The sequence below is a fragment of the Oncorhynchus keta genome, chromosome 23 (assembly GCF_023373465.1).
Source record: "Oncorhynchus keta strain PuntledgeMale-10-30-2019 chromosome 23, Oket_V2, whole genome shotgun sequence".
In the NCBI taxonomy this organism is placed as follows: domain Eukaryota; kingdom Metazoa; phylum Chordata; class Actinopteri; order Salmoniformes; family Salmonidae; genus Oncorhynchus; species Oncorhynchus keta.
In genome coordinates, this window is record NC_068443.1 from 40,344,780 (window position 1) to 40,366,303 (window position 21,524).

At 42.0% G+C, this 21,524-nt stretch overlaps 2 protein-coding genes across 5 annotated transcripts in view; one reads left to right on the forward strand and one right to left on the reverse strand.

Annotated features, from left to right (window-relative positions):
• LOC127911058 (uncharacterized) overlaps window positions 1-21,524 on the reverse strand; it is a 441,684-nt gene that overhangs the window by 338,065 nt on the left and 82,095 nt on the right. The window lies entirely within an intron of this gene.
• The window catches only part of LOC118402318 (cAMP-specific 3',5'-cyclic phosphodiesterase 4B-like), a 116,804-nt gene that overhangs the window by 66,200 nt on the left and 29,080 nt on the right, over window positions 1-21,524 (forward strand). For all 4 annotated transcript variants that reach the window (XM_035800426.2, XM_035800427.2, XM_035800429.2 and 1 more), the window contains 4 exons: window positions 123-323; window positions 697-733; window positions 860-930; window positions 7,919-7,968. In XM_035800426.2, coding sequence (XP_035656319.1) covers window positions 123-323; window positions 697-733; window positions 860-930; window positions 7,919-7,968 — 359 coding nt within the window. The remainder of the gene's footprint in view (window positions 1-122; window positions 324-696; window positions 734-859; window positions 931-7,918; window positions 7,969-21,524) is intronic.

Below are 21,524 nucleotides of genomic sequence, written 5' to 3' on the forward strand. Positions count from 1 at the left end.
GCCACTCTGGGGTGGACTATTCTTACTCTTCTTTTCCCTGATCTTCACCACTCGATTCTAGGCGCATCGCTGTGAGTCTGACATCTGTTTTTTTTCTCTCTCTCTCCTGTGTCTTATTGCAGCTTCGATGTGGAGAATTCCCCGTCTGCGTGCTGCAGCCCGTCGGACCCCCAGGTATCCCCGAGCTCCGGCTTGGTCCTGCACCCCAACATGGGGGGCCACGGGCAACGCCGCGAGTCCTTCCTCTACCGCTCCGACTCGGACTACGACCTGTCGCCCAAGTCCCGCGAGTTGTCCCGCAACTCCTCGGTCGCTGGAGAACTGTGAGTCCGCTTCTAAAGTAGTGTTGGATTTTTTTAACCTTGGGGTGAAATATGTATTTTAATACAGTTCCGTTTCAAATACTCGTACAAATGCATGATTTGCAATATTGGAATACGTATTGGATACATATATACACTGCCGTGGAGTATTTATTTCTGTATTAAAGCCCTAGGGCCTAATGAGTGCACTTCAATTGACCGATTTTCTTAAATGAACTGTAAACTCAGTAAAATCGTTGAAATTGTTGCAATTGTTGCATGTTGCATTTACATTTTTGTTCAGTATAGTAATATTATATAAGGAAATCAGTCGATTTAAATGTATTCATTAGGCCCTAGGGTTGATTCTAGCTCTATCTTTGTTTCCCTTCAGGCATGGGGAAGACCTGATTGTGACTCCTTTTGCTCAGGTAAACGTTTCCTCCATTTGTCAGTCTACATTGAGATATAACAACAACGACAAAATGATTTGAATGATTATGGATTATTACAGAATGATGATGTGATTTAACATTAGACGTGCTCTCTGGCTTAAGGTTCTTGCCAGTCTTCGCACAGTGAGGAACAACTTCACCACCTTGACCAATGTACAATGCACCTCCAATAAGTAAGGGAACCTACAATTTGCTTCCGTCTGAAATGTAATAACTCATGCATGTAGTATGTACATTGAATTTGTATGCAATGCATGTATATAGTTATCTAAATCCACAAAGAAATAAAGAAGGTGTGTTATGTCTGCCCTGAAACTTGGTAAGTCTTTGTGGCTGGTGAATTTAGTGTGGTTGGTGGACTGAAAAGTTTTACCCCTGGGGAAATGCAACATAAGAACGGACATATCAGTGGGTGTAACCAGTGTGCTGGAGAATTGTATACGGGAGAGAGTTTGACCTGAGGTTTCAAACAACCACTAGGTGGCACTCATGTCAAGTTGATGATTTCATACTGAGACACCGCCTTCAGAAAGTATTCGCACCCTTGAATCTTTCCACATTTCTGTTTGTTTACAGCCTGAACTTGAAATAGATTAAATAGAGATTTTGTGTCGCTGGCCTGCGCACAATACCCCACAATGTCAAAGTGGAATTATGTTTTTAGACATTTTTCAAGATTGTTTAAAAATGAAAGCTGAAATGTGTTTGAGTCCATAAGTATTCAAAACCTTTGCTATGGCAAGCCTAAATAAGTTCAGGAGTCAAGATTTGCTTAACAAGTCACATAATAAGTTTCATGGAGTCTGTGAGCAATAATAGTGTTTAACATGATTTTTGAATGACTACGTCATCTCTGTACCCCACACATATATTTCTCTATAAGGTCTCTGTCAAGCCGTGAATTTCAAATACAGATTCAACTACAAAGAACAGGGAGGTTTTCCAATGCCTCACAAAAAAAGGGAACCTATTAATAGATGGGTAAAACATTTTTTTTTTAAAGCAGACATTGGATACCCCTTTGAACATGGTGAAGTCATTAATTACACTTTGGATGGTGTATCAATATACCCGCTCACTACAAAGACACAGGCGTCCTTCCTAATTCAGTTGCTTCCTAATTCAGAAACCGCTCAGGGATTTCACAAGGAACTTTATAACCGTTACAGAGTTGAATGGCTGTGATAGGAGAAAACTAAGGATGGCTCAACAACATTGTAGTTACTCCACAATAGTAACTTAAATGACAGAGTGAAAAGAAGGAAGCCTGTACAGAATAAAAAATATTCCAAAACATTCATCCTGTTTGCAATAAGGCACTAAAGTAAAACCGCAAAAAATGTGGCAAAGAAATGAACTTTGTCCTGAATCCAAAGCATTATGTTTCTGACCAATTCAAAACAACAAATCACTGAGTAACTCTTAATATTTTCTAGCATGGTGGTGGCTGCATAATGTTATGGGTATGTTTGTCATTGGCAAGGAGGTGTGAGTTTTTTAGGATAAAAAGAAACCGAATGGAGCTACGCACAGGCAAAATCCTAGAGGAAAACCTGGTTTAATCTGCTTTCCAACAGACCCTGGGAGTCAAATTCACCTTTCAGTAGGACCGTAACCTAAAACACAAAGCCAAATATACACTGGAGTTGCTTACCAAGAAGACATAAAATGTTCTTGAGTGGCCTAGTTACAGTTTTGACTTAAATCAGCTAGAAAATGTATGGCAAGACTTGAAAATGGCTGTCTAGAAATGATCAATAACCAACTTGACAGAGCTTGAAGAATTTAAAAAATAATGTGCAAATAGTGTACAATCTAGAAGTGCAAAGCTATTAGAGACTTACCCAGAAAGACTCAAAGCTGTAATCGCTGCCAAAATTGATTCTGACAGGTATTGACTCAGGAGTGTGAATACTTATGTAAATGAGATATCTGTACTTCATTTGCAAAAATGTCTAAAAACCATGTTTTCAGTTTGTCATTATGGGGTATTATATGTTGATGGATGATCAATCCATTTTGAATTCAGGCTGTAACACAACAATGTGGAATAAATCAAGGGGTATGAATACTTCCTGAAAGTGGCCTACAAGCCATTTCTGATTGTACATCACTTGCTACTTTGAATGGCTCCCGGGCATGTGTACTTTTATAGTTGTAATATTGAAATAACCAGAATTTCCATCAGGATATTTTCCACTGTTTTTATTTGTCGGCTTTTGGCTTATGTATTTTACTTAGTTGATGATGGAAGTTATAGGCCTCCTGCTGCGTTGGCCTGTAGGCGATCTCTGAGTTCTATGCGCTCATTTCTTTAGCCGCCAATGGACCCACAATGTATCAATAACCAGGTTTCCATCCAACCTTTTTATGCTAGTAAAGAACATGTCGGATAAAAAAAATGTCACGACAGGCTGGATGGAAACAGCAAATTTGACAGTAACCTTTCAAAATGTCGACAAAACAAAATATGCTCGACAAGGTGGGATCTTTTTTTGTGTAAAATTAATTATGGGAGAAATGGAGGCGGAAACGCTTTTATGCACAAATATTGAAATCATAACCATCATACCGAAGTGAACTTGGATTAACGTGATGACATATTGTGTGGTCCTCGACTCGGGAAAGCATGCAGATTATAAGGCAACAGATGAAATAAATTACGATGAACTTCACAGGGTGGTGAAAGTGCACGGTGATGAGGTTGACGCTCATGTCCAATAAATATCAAGGATCTTATTCTGGTGGCACGATGATCGATGCTTGGCTGCCGTTTGACAAATAAAAATAATCTCACTCTTTTGTCCATAATAATCTCATCATGTAGAGTAGCCAACCCGCACTGTATCTGAGCTGTTGGCTAGAGAACATGTGCCAATACCAGAGTGGGCATATTCTCTATGTAACCCAACTTTTTTTGTGACATTACCATGAGTAGAGTTGAAAATGCGATTTGAAACCCATTTAACTTGTATTTTTTAATTGGTAAATCGGAATTTAGCTGATGAAACAGTATTTCTGTCTGTAATAAAGTATTTTTGTGGGTGGAACCAGGCCCACCCATGGCTAGTCATGTGAAATCCATAGATTAGGGCCTAATAAATGTATTTCAATTGACTGATTTCCTTACATGAACTATGTAGTGTATTTTTACACTACATGACCAAAAGTATGTGGACATGTTGAATATCTCATTCCAAAATCATGGGCATTAATATGGAGTTGGGGCATTGTCATGCTGAAACAGGAAAGGGCTTTCCCCAAACTGTTGCCACAAAGTTGGAAGCACAGAATTGTCTAGAATATCTTTGAATGCTGTAGCGTTAAAATTTCCCTTCACTGGAACTAAGGAGCCTAATCCGAACCATGAAAAACAGCCCCAGACCAGTGTTCCTCCTCCACCAAACTTTACAGTTGGCACTATGCATTGGGGCAGCTGGCGTTCTCCTGGCATCCACCAAACCCTGATTTGTCCGTCGGACTGCCAGGTGGTGAAGCGCGATTCATCAACCCAGAGAACGAGTCCAACGGCGGTGAGCTTTACACCACTCCAGCTGATGCTTGGCATTGCACATAGTGATTTTAGGATTTTTGCTAATTTATACAAAATTAAAAACTGAAATATCACATTAATATAAGTATTCAGACCCTTTACTCAGTACTTTGTTGAGGGCACCTATGGCAGCGATTACAGCCTTGAGTCTTCTTGGGTAAGACGCTACAAGCTTGGCACACCTGTATTTGGGGAGTTTCTCCCATTTTTCTCTATAGATCCTCTCAAGCTCTGTCAAGTTGGATGGGGAGTGTCGCTGCACAGCTATTTTCAGGTCTCTCCAGAGATGGTCAATCGGGTTCAAGTCCGGGATGGTCAATCGGGTTCAAGTCCGGGCTCTGGCTGGGCCACTCAAGGACATTCAGACTTGTCCCAAAGCCACACCTGCATTGTCTTGGCTGTGTGCTTTTGGTCGTTGTCCTGTTGTAAGATGAATCTTCATCCCAGCATGAGGTCCTGAGCGCTCTGGAGCAGGTTTTCATGAAGGATCTCTCTGTACTTTGCTCTGTTCGTCTTAATGTTGTATCATTTAATGTGACGACTGCTATTCATCAAATAATGAACTGTTTCTCTAATTACGTGATTAAATTAATCAGGCAACTATAAACTCAGTAACCTGGGGCACCATGGGAAAAGTTTGTTTAATGAGTTACCATTTCCCAAATTAACTCAAATATATCAGAATATTGATTTCATAGCCGTCGCCAATTAATTAACATCCTCTACAGTCTCATCCTGAACGTCGCTTAATTCGTAAATCTGCACAAACCCGGTTCTCACTAAATCATTCCGAACCACACCAATTGAGATGATTTATTTATTTACTAACAGGCTAAATTATAACATAAGATACACATTCACAAACACACAGTCAAGGCTATTGATTAGAACTTAGTACAGTGAAACGGGACCAACACAATATGACACGTTACACAAGATTGGGATTTAGAGAGAGAGAGAGTGCACGAGAGAAAAGCACACTTGGATACATTTGTAAACTATGCTTAGTTTAGCCCTAATACCTTGTCTCGAACTGCCGCTCTTATGGGTCAGAAGGTCTCCATTGGGTATCTCTTCGTGGACTGAGTTCCGCTTAGGAGGTATAGCCGATGGCGGCACCTCCTTCGCTACCGGGTGTAAGTCTCTGATTGTCCACACGATGTCAGTGTCCTTTCTCTTAGTGGTCTGTTCCCTTGCACTTGTTCTGAGGAGGTTAATCAGCCGTGTCGACACTCCCAGCCTGGGTCGGAGGAACGTGTAGACCACCAATGATTTGAAGATAATAACTGGCTGGTTCTTCTTGAATTCCCCTTCTTAGATACAGTAATCAACCATAGCCTTGATTGTTAAGAGGTTCCTTTGTCCTCTTCCTTGTGTTGCTTTTGTGGGGTCATGACAATCTTAGGTCACGTTGCAGCTGTGGTCCGTTTTAGTCTGATATGTATAAATTCTTAACTCACAAGTTTTATACAGTGGGGCAAAAAATTATTTAGTCAGCCACCAATTGTGAAAGTTCTCCCACTTAAAAAGATGAGAGGCCTGTAATTTTCATCATAGGTACACTTCAACTATGACAGACAAAATGAGAAGAAAAAAACATTGTAGGATTTTTTTATGAATTTATTAGCAAATTATGGTGGAACGAACGGTCACCAACGAGCAAGATTTCTGGCTCTCACAGACCTGTAACTTCTTCTTTAAGAGGCTCCTCTGTCCTCCACTCGTTACCTGTATTAATGGCACCTGTTTGAACTTGTTATCAGTATAAAAGGCACTTGTCCACAACCTCTAATAGTCACACTCCAAACTCCACTATGGCCAAGACCAAAGAGCAGTCAAAGGACACCAGAAACAAAACCTGCACCAGGCTGGGAAGACTGAATCTGCAATAGGTAAGCAGCTTGGTTTGAAGAAATCAACTGTGGGAGCAATTATTAGGAAATGGAAGACATACAAGACCACTGATAATCTCCCTCGATCTGGGGCTCCACGCAAGATCTCACCCCGTGGGGTCAAAATGATCACAAGAACGGTGAGCAAAAATCCAAGAACCACACGGGGGACCTAGGGAATGACCTGCAGAGAGCTGGGACCAAAGTAACAAAGCCTATCATCAGTAACACACTACGCTGCCAGGGACTCAAATCCTGCAGTGCCAGACGTGTCCCCCTGCTTAAGCCAGTACATGTCCAGGCCCGTCTGAAGTTTGCTAGAGAGCATTTGGATGATCCAGAAGAAGATTGGGAGAATGTCATATGGTCAGATGAAACCAAAATAGAACTTTTTGGTAAAAACTCAACTCGTCGTGTTTGGAGGACAAAGAATGCTGAGTTGCATCCAAAGGACACCATACCTACTGTGAAGCATGGGGGTGGAAACATCATGCTTTGGGGCTGTTTTTCTGCAAAGGGACCAGGACGACTGATCCGTGTAAAGAAAATAATGAATGGGGCCATGTATCGTGAGATTTTGAATGAAAACCTCCTTCCATCAGCAAGGGCATTGAAGATGAAACGTGGCTGGGTCTTTCAGCATGACAATGATCCCAAACACACCGCCCGGGCAACGAAGGAGTGGCTTCGTAAGAAGAATTTCAAGGTCCTGGAGTGGCCTAGCCAGTCTCCAGATCTCAACCCCATAGAAAATCTTTGGAGGGATTTGAGAGTCCATGTTGCCCAGCAACAGCCTCAAAACATCACTGCTCTAGAGGAGATCTGCATGGAGGAATGGGCCAAAATACCAGCAACAGTGTGTGAAAACCTTGTGAAGACTTACAGAAAACGTTTGACCTCTGTCATTGCCAACAAAGGGTATATAACAAAGTATTGAGAAACTGTTGTTATTGACCAAATACTTATTTTCCACCATAATTTGCAAATAAATTCATTAAAATCCTACAATGTGATTTTCTGGATTTTTTTTCTCATTTCGTCTGTCATAGTTGAAGTGTACCTATGATGAAAATTACAGGCCTCATCTTTTTAAGTGGGAGAACTTGCACAATTGGTGGCTGACTAAATACTTTTTTTGCCCCACTGTGTGTGTGTGTGTGTGTGTGTGTGTGTGTGTGTGTGTGTGTGTGTGTGTGTGTGTGTGTGTGTGTGTGTGTGTGTGTGTGTGTGTGTGTGTGTGTGTGTGTGTGTGTGTGTGTGTGTGTGTGTGTGTGTGTGTGTGTGTGTGTGTGAGAAACAACCACTGTCTCCATGCAATGCAAAGTGATTGTATTGTAAATACAAAATCCTAATAGCGAAGTCCTCAAGCTAATAACTATTGCAAACACATTACAAAAGAGTTTTAAGAGCTGAGTTTGAGTGACAGACAATTGAAGTGGTTCATTGACTGTTGTATGACCAGCAGACATTGAGTCAATATTGAGCCCCCCCCCCCCACACACAGATATTAGCATTACCACAGGACTGATACTTAAATCCCATGAGAATTCTATTTAGGTCTTATTCAAGCAAAATATTACATTATAAGTGTGTACATCAAAGTATGTGTGTGTGTTTCCTCGGAGGTGTGCATTTGTCCATGCACATGTATGTGTACGTGTGTACAGTGCCGCACTGATATCCAGTGTTTCTCTCCTCTCTCTTCTGTGTTTTTAGGAGGTCACCGGCCACCCCACAGTCTCCTGTAACCAGAGTCTTTCTGTCAGGTGAGCTCTTTGATAAACTCAACCAATCCCCTTAGTCACATTACGCTGAGTTCACATTCAAAGTATGAGTATGCATTATTAGGCTTGCTATAACCGTTCATAACAGCTTGTTTCTGTTTATGGCAGTCTGCGAATGCTCAAAAGGCTGTAATGCATTCATTCATAATGCACTATGTCTATGTAATGCATAACACACAGCTGGTCATAAAAAGTGTCAACGTTTTTCCACCAAAGACACACAGACAGGGAGACCTACAGGTGAATAGACCGAGCCAAAGGGGTAAGGGTGGAATATAATTAAGCAATAAGGCACAAGGGGTGTGGTATATGGCCAATATACCACAGCTAAGGGCTGTTCTCGGGAACGGCGCATTGCGGAGTGCCTGGACACACCCCTTAGCTGTGGTATATTGGCCATATATCACAAACTCCTGAGGTGCCTAATTGTTATTATAAACTGACACGTTATTGAAGTGTCAGCCATTGTAACCATTAAAGCTAGTTAGTGCTAGTTTGACCACCAAAGGGCATATTTGAGAAGCATTTGATAGCCTTCAATAGTGGCAGTACTAGAAAATTTTAAACCTTTTTTTGAAAGAACATAGTATATGGGACTGATTCTAAAGCAATGTTGCTTAATAATTTGATTGATATTATGGTGTTTCTATTCCAATAAAAACAAAAAACCCTCTGTACAATGTGACGGTCAGGAGTAGGCTACAGTACTAAGAGCATAACATTACTACACCCTAATTGTATAATTGTAGTCTAACCAATACCCAAATGGAGATTCAGTGAAAATAAAAATCTCATTGATTTATCAAGACCAGTCCCCATGCTTGTCTCAGAGCAGCGCAAAACGGTGCTAAAATAGTTGGCCACAGCGGGTAGGCTATTGCTTCAAATCCTACTGGTTCTAACTTCAATATGCTCTTTTTAAATAAATAAGACCTACACCACTTCTAACAGCACATTACTCAACACTAGTGAGACTCATGTCGCCAACGGTAGGCCTACAGTATGTCGCAAAATATTTTTTTCAATGACGTGACCGCCAATATTTACATATGGGTCTCCCGTTGGTGGCTGGCATGGGTATCAAACCTGCATCTGTAGCAACGCGTTTTGCAATGCGCTGCAGTTTCTTAGACTGCTGCGCCAATCGGGAGGGCTATTATAATACTGTACATGGTGTCCATATCACGTTTCAGGTAAGACCCAAATGCAGACTGTTGAAGTAACAATGTTTATTACAGAAACAGGGGCAGGCAACGGGCATGTCGAGGCAGGCAGGGGTCGATAATCCACAGAGGTACAGGACGGCAGGCAGGGTCAGGGGCAGGCAGAGTGGTCAGGCAGGCAGGGTCAGGGGCAGGCAGAGTGGTCAGACAGGCGGGCTCAGAGTCAGGACAGGCAAGGGTCAAAACCAGGAGGGCAAGAAAAGAAAGACTAGGGAAAAGCAGGAGCTGAGACAAACCACTGGTTGACTTGACAAACTAGACCAACAGACAAACAGAGAACATAGGTATAAGTACCCAGGGGATAATGGGGAAAATGTGCAACACCTGGAGGGGGATTGAGACAAGCACAAGGACAGGTGAAACAGATCAGGGAGTGACAGTTCAGGTCAGGATAACGAAAACATTTCTTTATTAAAGACTATCGGAAAGAATATTGGTACTTATTTATTTTGATTCAAAGCCATGAATGAGTGAGTCACTCAGCTTTATGTAGGTGCCAGGCTATATGATTGTGCCATCAACTTGATAATATATAACGATATTTGAGGTTTTCATTTTCAAAAATTTACAAAAGTGAGCGATTTGTAATCTGAATAAATGCCAAAATAATATTTGTAAAGGCCAAAACATTTATTTCTGGTTTTAGAGGGAGAGAAACGCTGGGCCAATTGTGTGTCGCCCTATGGGAATCCCAATCACGGTCAGATGGAATACATAATAATACTTTTTGTTGTATTTATTTTGTCTCTTCTGGTGGATAAAATGTCAAATGCAACCAATCACAGCCGGTTGTGATACAGCCAACCTAACTAAGAAATACATTTGACGACAGAATTCTCCCCCTACCCTCCTTCTAGGCAAGTCTATTGTCCAGCTACCTGCTAATAGCCATAATGGCATAATGGTACTGTACAATGTGACCGTGTGTGTTTGAAAGAGTATTTTCCAATAAACAACTATTTTACCTTTATTAGACAGCTTTGTTCCAATATTTCTGTAATTCAATGATATTTATTCACATAGTAATTCATTATGGATCCATAACTAAATAAACATCTGCATTTTGAGTATTTTTATCATTATTTTATTAACGAAAGCATAAAGATGCTGATGAAGAAATACAGTACTGTACAGTATATGCTTTATCCGACATTTTGCATGACGTCGTCCACACACAGCTTTATGTAGGTGCCGAGACTATATGACTGTGTCATCAACTTGATTATTTAGCAGACATCACTTGCGTATATTCAGTCAACACATATCTTAAGAATATCATGGAATATAATTGAACATTTTAGTTTCTCCATGCTTGTCTCGGAGCAGAGCAAAATGGTGCTGAAATAGTTGTCCAAAGGTCGTTTTTTTGAAAACCAAATAGTGGACAATTGTAATCTGAATAAAGGTCCAAATAATATTTATAAAGGCCAAAATATAGGTCTGCTAATAATAGCCATATTGGCGCTGTACAACGTAAAAGTATGTGTTTGAAGGAGTATTTTCCTGTCAGCAACACTTTGTCTACCTTCTTTTGTTTGTTCCAATATCTCTGTAATTCAGTGATATTTATTCCCATAGTAATTCGTTATGGATCCGTAACTAAATAAACATCTGCATTTCGAAAGAGTATTTTTATCATTATTTTATTAACAAAAGCATAAAATGCTGATTTAAGAAATACAGTACTGTACAGAAATACATTACTGTTTTTACATTTGGATAATAAAGCATGTTTATGAGACTACTGTGCAGTCTGACGAGTAAACATAGCCTACAGTACATACTGTAGTAAACATGGGAAAGGGCCTAATTCCTTACATAAGGGAGGGCAAGCCATGTCCAGACTTTCTCAGTGACCTGAAGTACTGATTAACTCCGTCTATAATTTTTTTTCGGGTTGCTTCAGTCATGTACAGAACTTCTGAGACACAGTATTAATGATGAACACCCGCAGGTTCACCAGTAAGCAACATTTGCCTCGGGACCCATCCCAGTTGGTATTCTGTGCCCACTCATGGTATCTCTCTTCGGTTACACATCCTTGGAATAGCAGAACAGCATAACGGTCCGAACGGCCCATGCTGTGCCTGGTGAGCAGTTGGTCATGTTCTGTTGTCAGAAGAGGAATGGAAATGTCAGGGTGAACCGACGACCTGACGAACCCGCCCACGTATGTTGACTCTGAATGTCAGAGGTGGAGTTCCAGAGCTCATAGGTGTGCCTGGAATGGATTGTGACTCCCATCTCGTTCCTCACCCCCTTCAACGTGTCGTTCTCCGCCTGACTCTCCACCAATGCCGCCTGACTCTCCACCAATGCCGCCTGACTCTCCACCAATGCCGCCTGACTCTCCACCAATGCCGCCTGACTCTCCACCAATGCCGCCTGACTCTCCACCAATGCCGCCTGACTCTCCTCCAATGCCGCCTGACTCTCCTCCAATGCCGCCTGACTCTCCACCAATGCCGCCTGACTCTCCACCAATGCCGCCTGACTCTCCACCAATGCCGCCTGACTCTCCACCAACTCTCCACCAATGCCGCCTGACTCTCCACCAATGCCGCCTGACTCTCCACCAATGCCGCCTGACTCTCCACCAATGCCGCCTGACTCTCCACCAATGCATCAGCTGTTGCCCGTATCTCTGCCCTCAGATAAGGTTTCTCTTTCTGCTGGTCTGCCTTCAATGACTCGATCCTCAGTCTTCAAAGTTTGAATCTGATTCATGTGCACCTTCATCAGATGAGCAGAATGGTACCGCCCTGAGCCCCCATCGATTACAGTGGCCTATGATAGAAAGGGTAGATCAACTAAGAATTAAAAGCGACTCCAACACACATGCTGTGTACACATTTTAAGAATCTAGTAAAGCTGAACGCTTTCTTGGCAACCATGCGTTTTTTTTCTCGGTGCGCCCCGTTGTCCAGCCTTTTATCCACTGATCTCCACGGGTGGTTGTCGGCATGGTTGTATGCTCTGCATAAACACATTCACGTTTTTAGTACACAATAATTTGTTGTTTTAAAAAAAAATGTGATTCAACCTTTATTTAATTATGTATTTTATACACAGTATGCCTACACATTGCTAGGCTATATAATTTAAAAAAAGAGGAAAATGCACTGGAACAAATACTATTGGTGATCCTCAGCTCCAGCTCATTTTCAAGTCCTCTCGTGGTTACGGTCTTAACCCTGGAATGGGCAGCACCATAGAAAGAAGCTGGCTTGATGAAAACAATGTCCATTTCATCTGTTCTCTTTGGTCAAAATGTCTTTTTTTTTTTTGATAACACAGTTATCATTCAAAAACAAGCTGTTTAAGGGTGGAGTTTGGGGCGGGGTGAGGAGTACTGGAAAGGTGTGACTTTCAGCTTACAATAGGCCATAAGTATACCGCAGATTGCCGATTGTCCTCACTTTGATTATGCTGTAACATACTGTAGCACCAAGATATCTATTCATTTAAGTGAGCAAATTAGGGCTTTCAGGAGGAACGGAAAATCTACTGGAGACATTTAAAAAATACTGGTAGACTTGGATTTTTGTCGTGGACCGTACTATTCGCAAATGTAACGCTTTAGGGTACTTAAGCATCGAATACATTGCAAGTAGGGGGATGCTCAAACCTACAGTAGCTGGCCTATAAATACTCTATTGTCCTGCTAATCAGGCTACAAGTGTTTGAAAACCTGTTTTCAAACTAGCTGTCCATCACTACTGTAAATAAAAACTCAGCATCTTGTTTACATTCTTTATTGTAACCGCAATGTCAAATAATTTGTATCTCCTGTGAGCGGACCAAGTAATTGGGCGTCACTCTAAAGCGGGAAGGTGGAATAAACGAGTTAGGAGTAGGTTTTCTTGATTGAACACAGTTCTCTATTGAGGGCATTTGGTCAACACAAACACTCCAACATAATCAATGAAAATCTCCCAAGGAAAACCATACATCTTCTTCTCCAGATGAAACAGGAACACAATACGATTATCTTTAAACTACAACAAAAGTCACGGGATTGTCACCGTCTTAGTGGTTCTTCATGGATGGCTCCTCTGTCTTGGTGGCCATCTTCCAGAGATAGTTCCCCCCTCTGCTGGTTCCATACTCTCTCTTATAGGGGAAGGAGAATATGTCATTAGTACCATCAGCTGTGCTTAATTGCCTCTGGTTACCTTGTGTCCCATGCCTGGTTAGGCTACTATCCGTGAGCCCAGCCTGCCCTCTGGTGGTCCTTCCACACTCCCTTTTCCAATTACTTTTAGAGTTTGGGATTTACAAATGTCTGCTTTTTTCATGTCATTTTTCGTAAATCCGAACTGGATTTAACTTTTGACTGACGCCTTTAGTGAGAGGTTTAATATTTAATAATATCTGCCTTTCAAATTCCTATCTAAGGGGCATTTTTCATGCCATTATTAGTTACATTGTTTGTTTGAACGTGCAGACTGGCACTAAGAACGGTGGGGACGTTTCCCTAATCCTTTCCCCATGGGCTAGGTCCGTCTTCTGTGCGCAGCTCTGCGGCCCATCCCGTGCCCCCTGCCCAAGTGCCTTGAACCTTGCGCACCCACCGCTATTTCAGTGGATAACAGCTGGAGAACTGCAAGGCAATCCCGTTGTGCTCCATGACCAATATGACCAATATAGTCAGTCATAGACTGTTCTCTCTACTACCGCATGGGAAGCGGTACCGGAGGGCCAAGTCTAGGACAAAAAGGCTTCTCAACAGTTTTCACCCCCAAGCCATAAGACTCCTGAACAGGTAATCAAATGCCTACCCGGACTATTTGCATTGTGTGCCCCCCCCCCTCTTTTACGCTGCTGCTACTCTCTGTTTATCATATATGCATAGTGACTAACTATACATTCATGTGTGTACTACCTCAATTGGCCCAACCAACCAGTGCTCCCGCACATTGGCTAACCGGGCTATCTGCATTGTGTCCCGCCACCCGCCAACCCCTCTTTTACTCTACTGCTACTCTCTGTTATTTTTCACTATCTTTTTACTGTTGTTTTTATTTCTTTACTTACCTATTGATTACCTAATACATTTTTTGCACTATTGGTTTGAGCCTGTAAGAAAGCATTTCCCTGTAAGGTCTACTACACCTGTGTGTGTGTGTGTACATGACAAATAAACTTTCCAGCTTCAGTTTGAAGTGATTGTGTTAGCTGTGTTGTTGGCTCTGAACAACAGTGTCCTGACGAGAGAGCACATTTTCTATGCCAGTCGAAATTGTGCATCATTAGCTCATTGTTATGGATGTATCCAAATAGATGTCACAAGAAAACGGCTTAAATGCAAGTGCATCTATTTTGCTGTTATTCTTGCTGCACTTTTTGACATGATTGTAAGTTAGCTGTAGTTGGCTAGCTAGCAAACAAGGGATAAGAGCGCTGGGTCACATCTCTGGAAACTGAACCGATAGAACAAACGACCAGCCGGCTTGGGGAGCAACCCTAAATTTGTGTAGGGACTATATCTTGTGGAAGGATGAAATAGTATGAATACTTTTATGAAAATATGTAAATCATTATTTGAATATGATGGTAACCCGTTGTATAAAAGTGATAATTACCTTGAAGCCAGTGTTTGGAGGCCCCTTGCCAATATGTCCTCCAAAAACCGGCTTATCGGGCATTATCACTTAAGTAGACACTGGGCATAAAAACAAGCGCCCCTCCAGACCCGGGTTCAAATTGTATTTGTTTTCCTTTCAAAGAGTTTGCGATTTGTTTAGCTTCCCTGGCTCAATAGAACCAATTGAATCATTTCAAAAGTGCAAACTCTGCCCACCTGACACTCCAGACTGGTTTAAGCAAATGTTCATTTGAAAGAAAGCAAAACTATTTGAACCCAGGTGTGCTCCCCTCACAGCTGAAGGGTGCAATGATGCCATTATCATCATCACAGGAAATGAACCGTGACGACTAAACAACAACGTTTAAAAAAACCCATCCTTTTCACTGATGTCGCAATCGGAGAACGATGAGATAGAAAGAATCTGAAAAAGATGGGCGAAGAGGCTTCTCCAGACATCCCAGATTGATATCAGGTGGAGGATGGAAGGAATGAAGGAGAAGGGGTGGATTCCTGTTTCGCGCGTCCGTCCAAGTTCACTAACGTCAGGATGACCCGCATGAGGGCCCTCGGCACTGCCTATCACAACAAGTGTAGACTTGCAGGGAAGAAAATACAAGACGATTGAGGAGTTTTGTATTGTCCTTCCCGCACGTGCACATGCAGAGGCAGGAACACATACAAACACCCCAACTTTGTGGGAAATGGACTGAAAGAGCACACAGTAAATAAAATAAATGCAACGATGTAAGTACAGATACTGTGCACATACAAAAATGAAAGCGTACTGTATGTATGACACACACATGCACACCAACACTGTTTAAGACTAATAAGGACACTAATCAAATCTATCTAGTTGCGTTTAGAATACATTCACTGTTGTGCTCCTCTCCAAATGTTGGTGCACATTTTACACTCCATTAAATCTGCACCCGTCACTCTTCAAACCTCTACTTTAAATGCCTTTTTAAGTACCCAACAGATGACATCAACCTAAATAACGAGTCATTGTTAATACTGATTTGAACCATAACAATGAACAAACGTGCCAATAGGAAAAAGAACCTCACATCCTCCCATTTCTATCCAGCTCTTTGTCTTCTGTTTGTCAAAGCCAATAGAATTTCCATGACAGGAAACGGAGAAAGGAAGGGAGAACAGATTTTTCCTGTTTTGCGTCTGTGTTTTGTTAGACGAGACTAGTCTTTCATTTAAGATCAACGTCATGGGGGGAAAAGGATACCTGCGTTTTTCCGGTATTTGCTCAGTTGCATATCACTGCACGATGCATTAAAGGAACCCTCGAGAGAGAGAGCGGGAGCAGGTGCTGGAGTAAAGATGGAGTAATGAATAGATGGGCATGTGTTGAAAGAGAGCTGGAGTAGAAAAGAAAGCTGGTGAGACCGAGAGGGGGAGAGAAAATAATGGAGGAAGACAACAGAAATGTGACCTTCCTGAGACTGCATGAGGCCAGCGGAAACCAGGCTCTCACCACAATAAACAAGTGGACAGCCAGAAAGAAAGAGAACCATGCCAAATGAAATAAACAGGAGAGAGAGACACCGGTCTGGTGTCACAAGGTTAAAGAGTGGAAGAGAGCTGGAGGAGGCCCAATCCAAATTAGAACAGTAGCGTCACTGGGTGCTAGTTTACAATGTTGCCATTACGAGGTAATGCGAGTCGATTGTGAAAACATTCAAAACCATCTCATGTCCGTGCGTGATTTCTGAGTTGATGCTTCACGCCGAATCTTGGCCCCATCCCACCAAGCCGCTCATATCAACAATATTGTATTAGATCAGAGGATTTTTTTTGTGTGTATTAGTAGTGCATTGGCGTCTTGATAAATGCAATTTTTTTTCAGGGAAATACGCAGTTCTGAAGTCTTTTGGCGGTCAACGATCGGTATTCGGTAGTTCATCTTTAAAGGCTATCGCTGGGCGTCACAACATGTAAACTAGTAGGGGGATACATGGCTGGTGGTTGGCTCTGAAAGCATGAAAGGGGATTGTGGCTAGATGACTTGTTAATCTTCTTTTAGAGGGGATGTAGCGTTTTAACTGACTCTCTTTGAGCAGCCTCTCAGAAAATGTATGTTTACTGTACCAGTGAATGTATGAATGGGACCGTTATGGATGTTTATACAGTGTCTCTGTCCTTCTAATGTCCATACTAATGTAGGATTATTTTATGAGGGTTGTTATTATTATGAAAGGAATTTCACTGTTGGTTTTTTCCCCCGGAGTGTTGAACCCTTTGCAGGAATCTGTGTTTATATCTCTGCATACTCTGTATGCTTGTGTGTGTGTGTAATTGTTTGTGTCAGTAGGCCCTTTCCCACCAACGTTGGTCAGCATCAACACACACAACTCTGTAAAATGAGAACTCAATGAGCAACCACATTCCTAGCCCCAAAAAAAACCAAACACACAAGTGACTGTGTGCATAGTTCCCCATGGGTGTGGGCCCCACAAAACATTGCTCATCCACCTTTTGTTTCATATTGTAAACTACGTCATGAGAGGTAGATTATTGCATAGTGGAATGTAAAACGGGTTATACAGACGGGTTACTGAAACAGAGCGGTGTATTCCCGTAGCCGCAGGAAGTGGGGGGCTGAGGGTGCTGCACTACTTCCTGATAAATCACAATGTAAAAAATGAAATATAAATCTAAAATCATTATTTGTTTTTACGTTTTTACCCCCCACCAAATGAGTGTACTTGGCTTTTATTGGTCCTGTACGAGCCAAGAAAAATCTGACTTGCGCCAACATGTCGACTGCATGAACAAAGGTCATGAAGTTTTGATTGCAGGTTTTTGCAGTTGCCATAGAAAATGATAGTGGCCAAAATGCTGTTTTATAGCATAGGCAGAACAACTCAGGGCTTCCAGCATGCTTTCACCATTTTAAAGGAGTCAACTGGATGTGAATTCCTATTGGTTGTTGCCTAAATGGCGTTGCCTTCTGCGGTAACAGACGTTATAATGGCACAGCTGTAAATATCTCTATGGCAATTGCTCTTCACCAACTTCATCCTACAGCCATCACCTGCATTGTGGGAGGCTGTATTGTCAACCAATCATTAGGGTGTTTTGTTTGACCCACGCCAACGTGACTGAAACAGGAACCAACTTTGCCACAATTCATGTTTACAGTGGACATGTACAAATGAATGATATTTTAGGTTCTCTCTCACCAATTGATTGTACAATGTACACACATTTGCAGTTTGTGAGTGTGTGATTTATGGGGTTTGGGGACATTTTGTTTCAACATTATAAAGAACAACTTTGGTAAACAATGGTAACACTGCACCTTGCTGTTGGAAAGCCACATCAGTGTTCATAGCCGCGGGAAGTATGGGTGTTAAGGGTGCTGCATCACCCCCTGAAAAATTGTAATGAACCTTTTGACGCGTACCAACAAACCAACAAACAGGTGTGATCTTTCTACAGTGGTCCCTGCAGTGTACGCTCAAACCGGTGGGATTAGAACGCATATTTAGAACATCCACTTTCGATTGATGCAACAATCCGCATTTGAGCTGGCCACACTGTTTTTTCACAGAAACATTTTGCACAAACACAGTCCTTACAAAGTTATGTCCAGAATTTGAACAGTTTATTTCTGGATGCAATGTTCAGACATTCACAGAAGTAGCTACAGCATAACACGATCATCCAAACGGGAAAATGTAGGCTACATTTGTCCTAGCGCTAACTGAGGAAATATTGACGTAAAAACACAAAATGGTCATATTTTTATAACTCTCGGCTGACAAACTACAATATGAATTAGTTAAGCAATTACAATTTATAATTAATCACATCACGGGTGAGCTCACCATTGATCTAAATAATTGAGTAAAACACTTTCTCGTCTGCTTATAGTATGCATGTTGAAGGGTGTGTGTCATCCATGATCATTCACTTCACTTCTGGAAGTTTACCCGAACGATGAGTAAAACACTCCTTCACCTCATTATAACATCTTTGGTCTGACAGACGTTTACGTGACACCCAGAAATCCATGTATAATGTCAAAAAATATGGCGCAGGCCTCCCGGGTGGCGCAGTGGTTAATGGCGCTGTACTGCAGCGCCAGCTGTGCCGTCAGAGTCCCTGGGTTCGCGCCCAGGCTCTGTCGTAACCGGCCGCGACCAGGAGGTCCGTGGGGCGACGCACAATTGGCCTAGCGTCCCCCGGGTTAGGGAGGGCTTGGTCGGTAGGGGTGTCCTTGTCTCATCGCGCACCAGCGATTCCTGTGGCGGGCTGGGCGCAATGTGCGCTAGCCAAGGTGGCCAGGTGCACAGTGTTTCCTCCGGCGCATTGGCGCGGCTGGCTTCCAGGTTGGATGTGCGCTGTGTTAAGAAGCAGTGCGGCTTGGTTGGGTTGTGTATCGGAGGATGCATGACTTTCAACCTTCGTCTCTCCCGAGCCCGTATGGGAGTTGAAGCGATGAGACAAGATAGTAGCTACTACAACAATTGGGTACCACGAAATTGGGGAGAAAAAGGGGTAAAATAAAAAATATGGCGCCACACATAGCTGGAAAATAGCTTAGCTCATTATAATCAGTGCAACCTTCAAAAAAGTATTTTACACACATCATAGGTGTCCATTACAATCTATGCAATAATCAGAATGCATTATTTGTCACCAGTACTTGAAAATGTGAATAAAACTGTATGTACATTATGCTCCATACATATGTACTGTATGGGCCTACAGTAGAAACGACAACACGATATACATAAAATAAGGAACTTACTTTGATAGGACGCACACATGTCCAAAGTTATTATTTGTAAGGAAAACAACAAGGAAGGCAATGCGAGTGCCAGCCAGAAAATTTTCCAATTCATGCATACTTGATCTGTGCAAACATTTGGGAAGCGTGTGGGCTCTCCTCGAAGAGAGAAGTTTGTCCGGCTCAGTAAAGCCTAAACATTGATTGTCCGCAGCGCTGAAATGGGCTACTTCTATGTGAATTAATGAGGACCTCAACACACCTCAATTCAAACTGTTAAAAAAATACAACTTGTTTGAAAATCATTTATAATTGACAAGTTGAACCACAGCTGAAAATTAGCAGGCAGCCCATGTTAAACCTCTGCAGGACCGGTGTCCCCTCCGCGGGATGGTTGAGCTAACGTGTGCTTATGTGATTAGCATGAGGTTGTAAGTAACAATAACATTTCCCAGGACATAGACATATCTGATATGGTCAGAAATCTTAAATTCTTGTTAATCTAAGTGCACTGTCCAATTTACAGTAGCTAGTACAGTGAAATAATACCATGCTATTGTTTGAGGAGAGTGCAGTTATGAACTTGAAAATGTAATAATAAACCAATTAGGCACATTTGGGCAGACTTGATAAAACATTTTAAACAGAAATACAAATGGTTCATTGGATCAGTCTAAAACGTTGCACATACACTGCTGCCATCTAGTTGCCAAAATCTAAATTGCGCCTAAACTGGAAGAATACATTACGGCCTTTCTCTTGCATTTCAAAGATGGAGCAACAATTTTTAACGTTTTTTTTTTCTTTGTATCGTCTTTTACCAGATCTAATGTGTTATATTCTCCAGCATTAATTTCACATTTCCACAAACTTCAAAGTGTTTCCTTTTAAAATGTCATCATGAAAATGCATATCCTTGCTACAGGCAGTTAGATTTGGGTATGTCATTTTAGGTGAAAATTGGGGGGGGAAAGGTCTGATCCTTAAGAGGTTTTTAAATGGATAATCTGCCGTCTTTGTGCTATTTGCACTGGCAAAGCTGTCAGAACAGCCAGATACATAATAAAACAGCATGCAAATGAAAAGACACATATAAAGGTTTAACCTTGCAACGTTTTTAAACATGAAACCAGACATATTTGTTTATTTGGATCCCCATTAGCTTTTGCAGAAGCGGCAGTTACTCTTCCTGGGGTCAAACCAATCCAAATCAGATCAGTAGCATCACTCTGTCACTGGGTGCTAGTCTGCAGCAGTCCTTTTCAGTGTTACTCAGTCCTATCGTGTAATGTTAAATCCATGTCGTGTTTTCCCTGTGTCTGGCCCAGAGTAGAGGGATCCTGAGGGCTGGAAGCATGCAGTCTGGTTTAGTATTTGAATTATGTTATTGACGTCAGCACACCCATAAAGCTGACTGCGGCCCATCCCTAGAGTCAGCCCGTGCCAGCAGCCCTGCAGGAAAAGTCCCCCTAATGCATTGTGAGGGCCTCAGGCTGGGGGTTGTGTGTGTGTGTGTGTGTGTGTGTGTGTGTGTGTGTGTGTGTGTGTGTGTGTGTGTGTGTGTGTGTGTGTGTGTGTGTGTGTGTGTGTGTGTGTGTGTGTGTGTGTGTGTGTGTGTGTGGTGGTGGTAGGAGAGAGAGAGAGCGTGTGTGTGTGGTGGGGAGGGCGTCAATCAAACTTGACTGTTGTGTTGATAGTTTAAAGAGATTGAGCCGCACTTATAAACTCTCAAGAGACACAATCAACAATGCTGGTGGTTGTGAGTTGACGAACTACAAAAAAAGTAATGATGTGGTTTCTGGACGGGCCAGAAAAGTCTACCTATTCCACTGGTTCCCAACAGACTTTTGGATCATTAAATATTATACCAACTGCAATGTGATATTGTAAAACATACTGTGCATATCAACTTAATGACTTATCAAATTCTCCAATTAAATTAGTCTTAGTTTATGAACTGATGATGAACGTG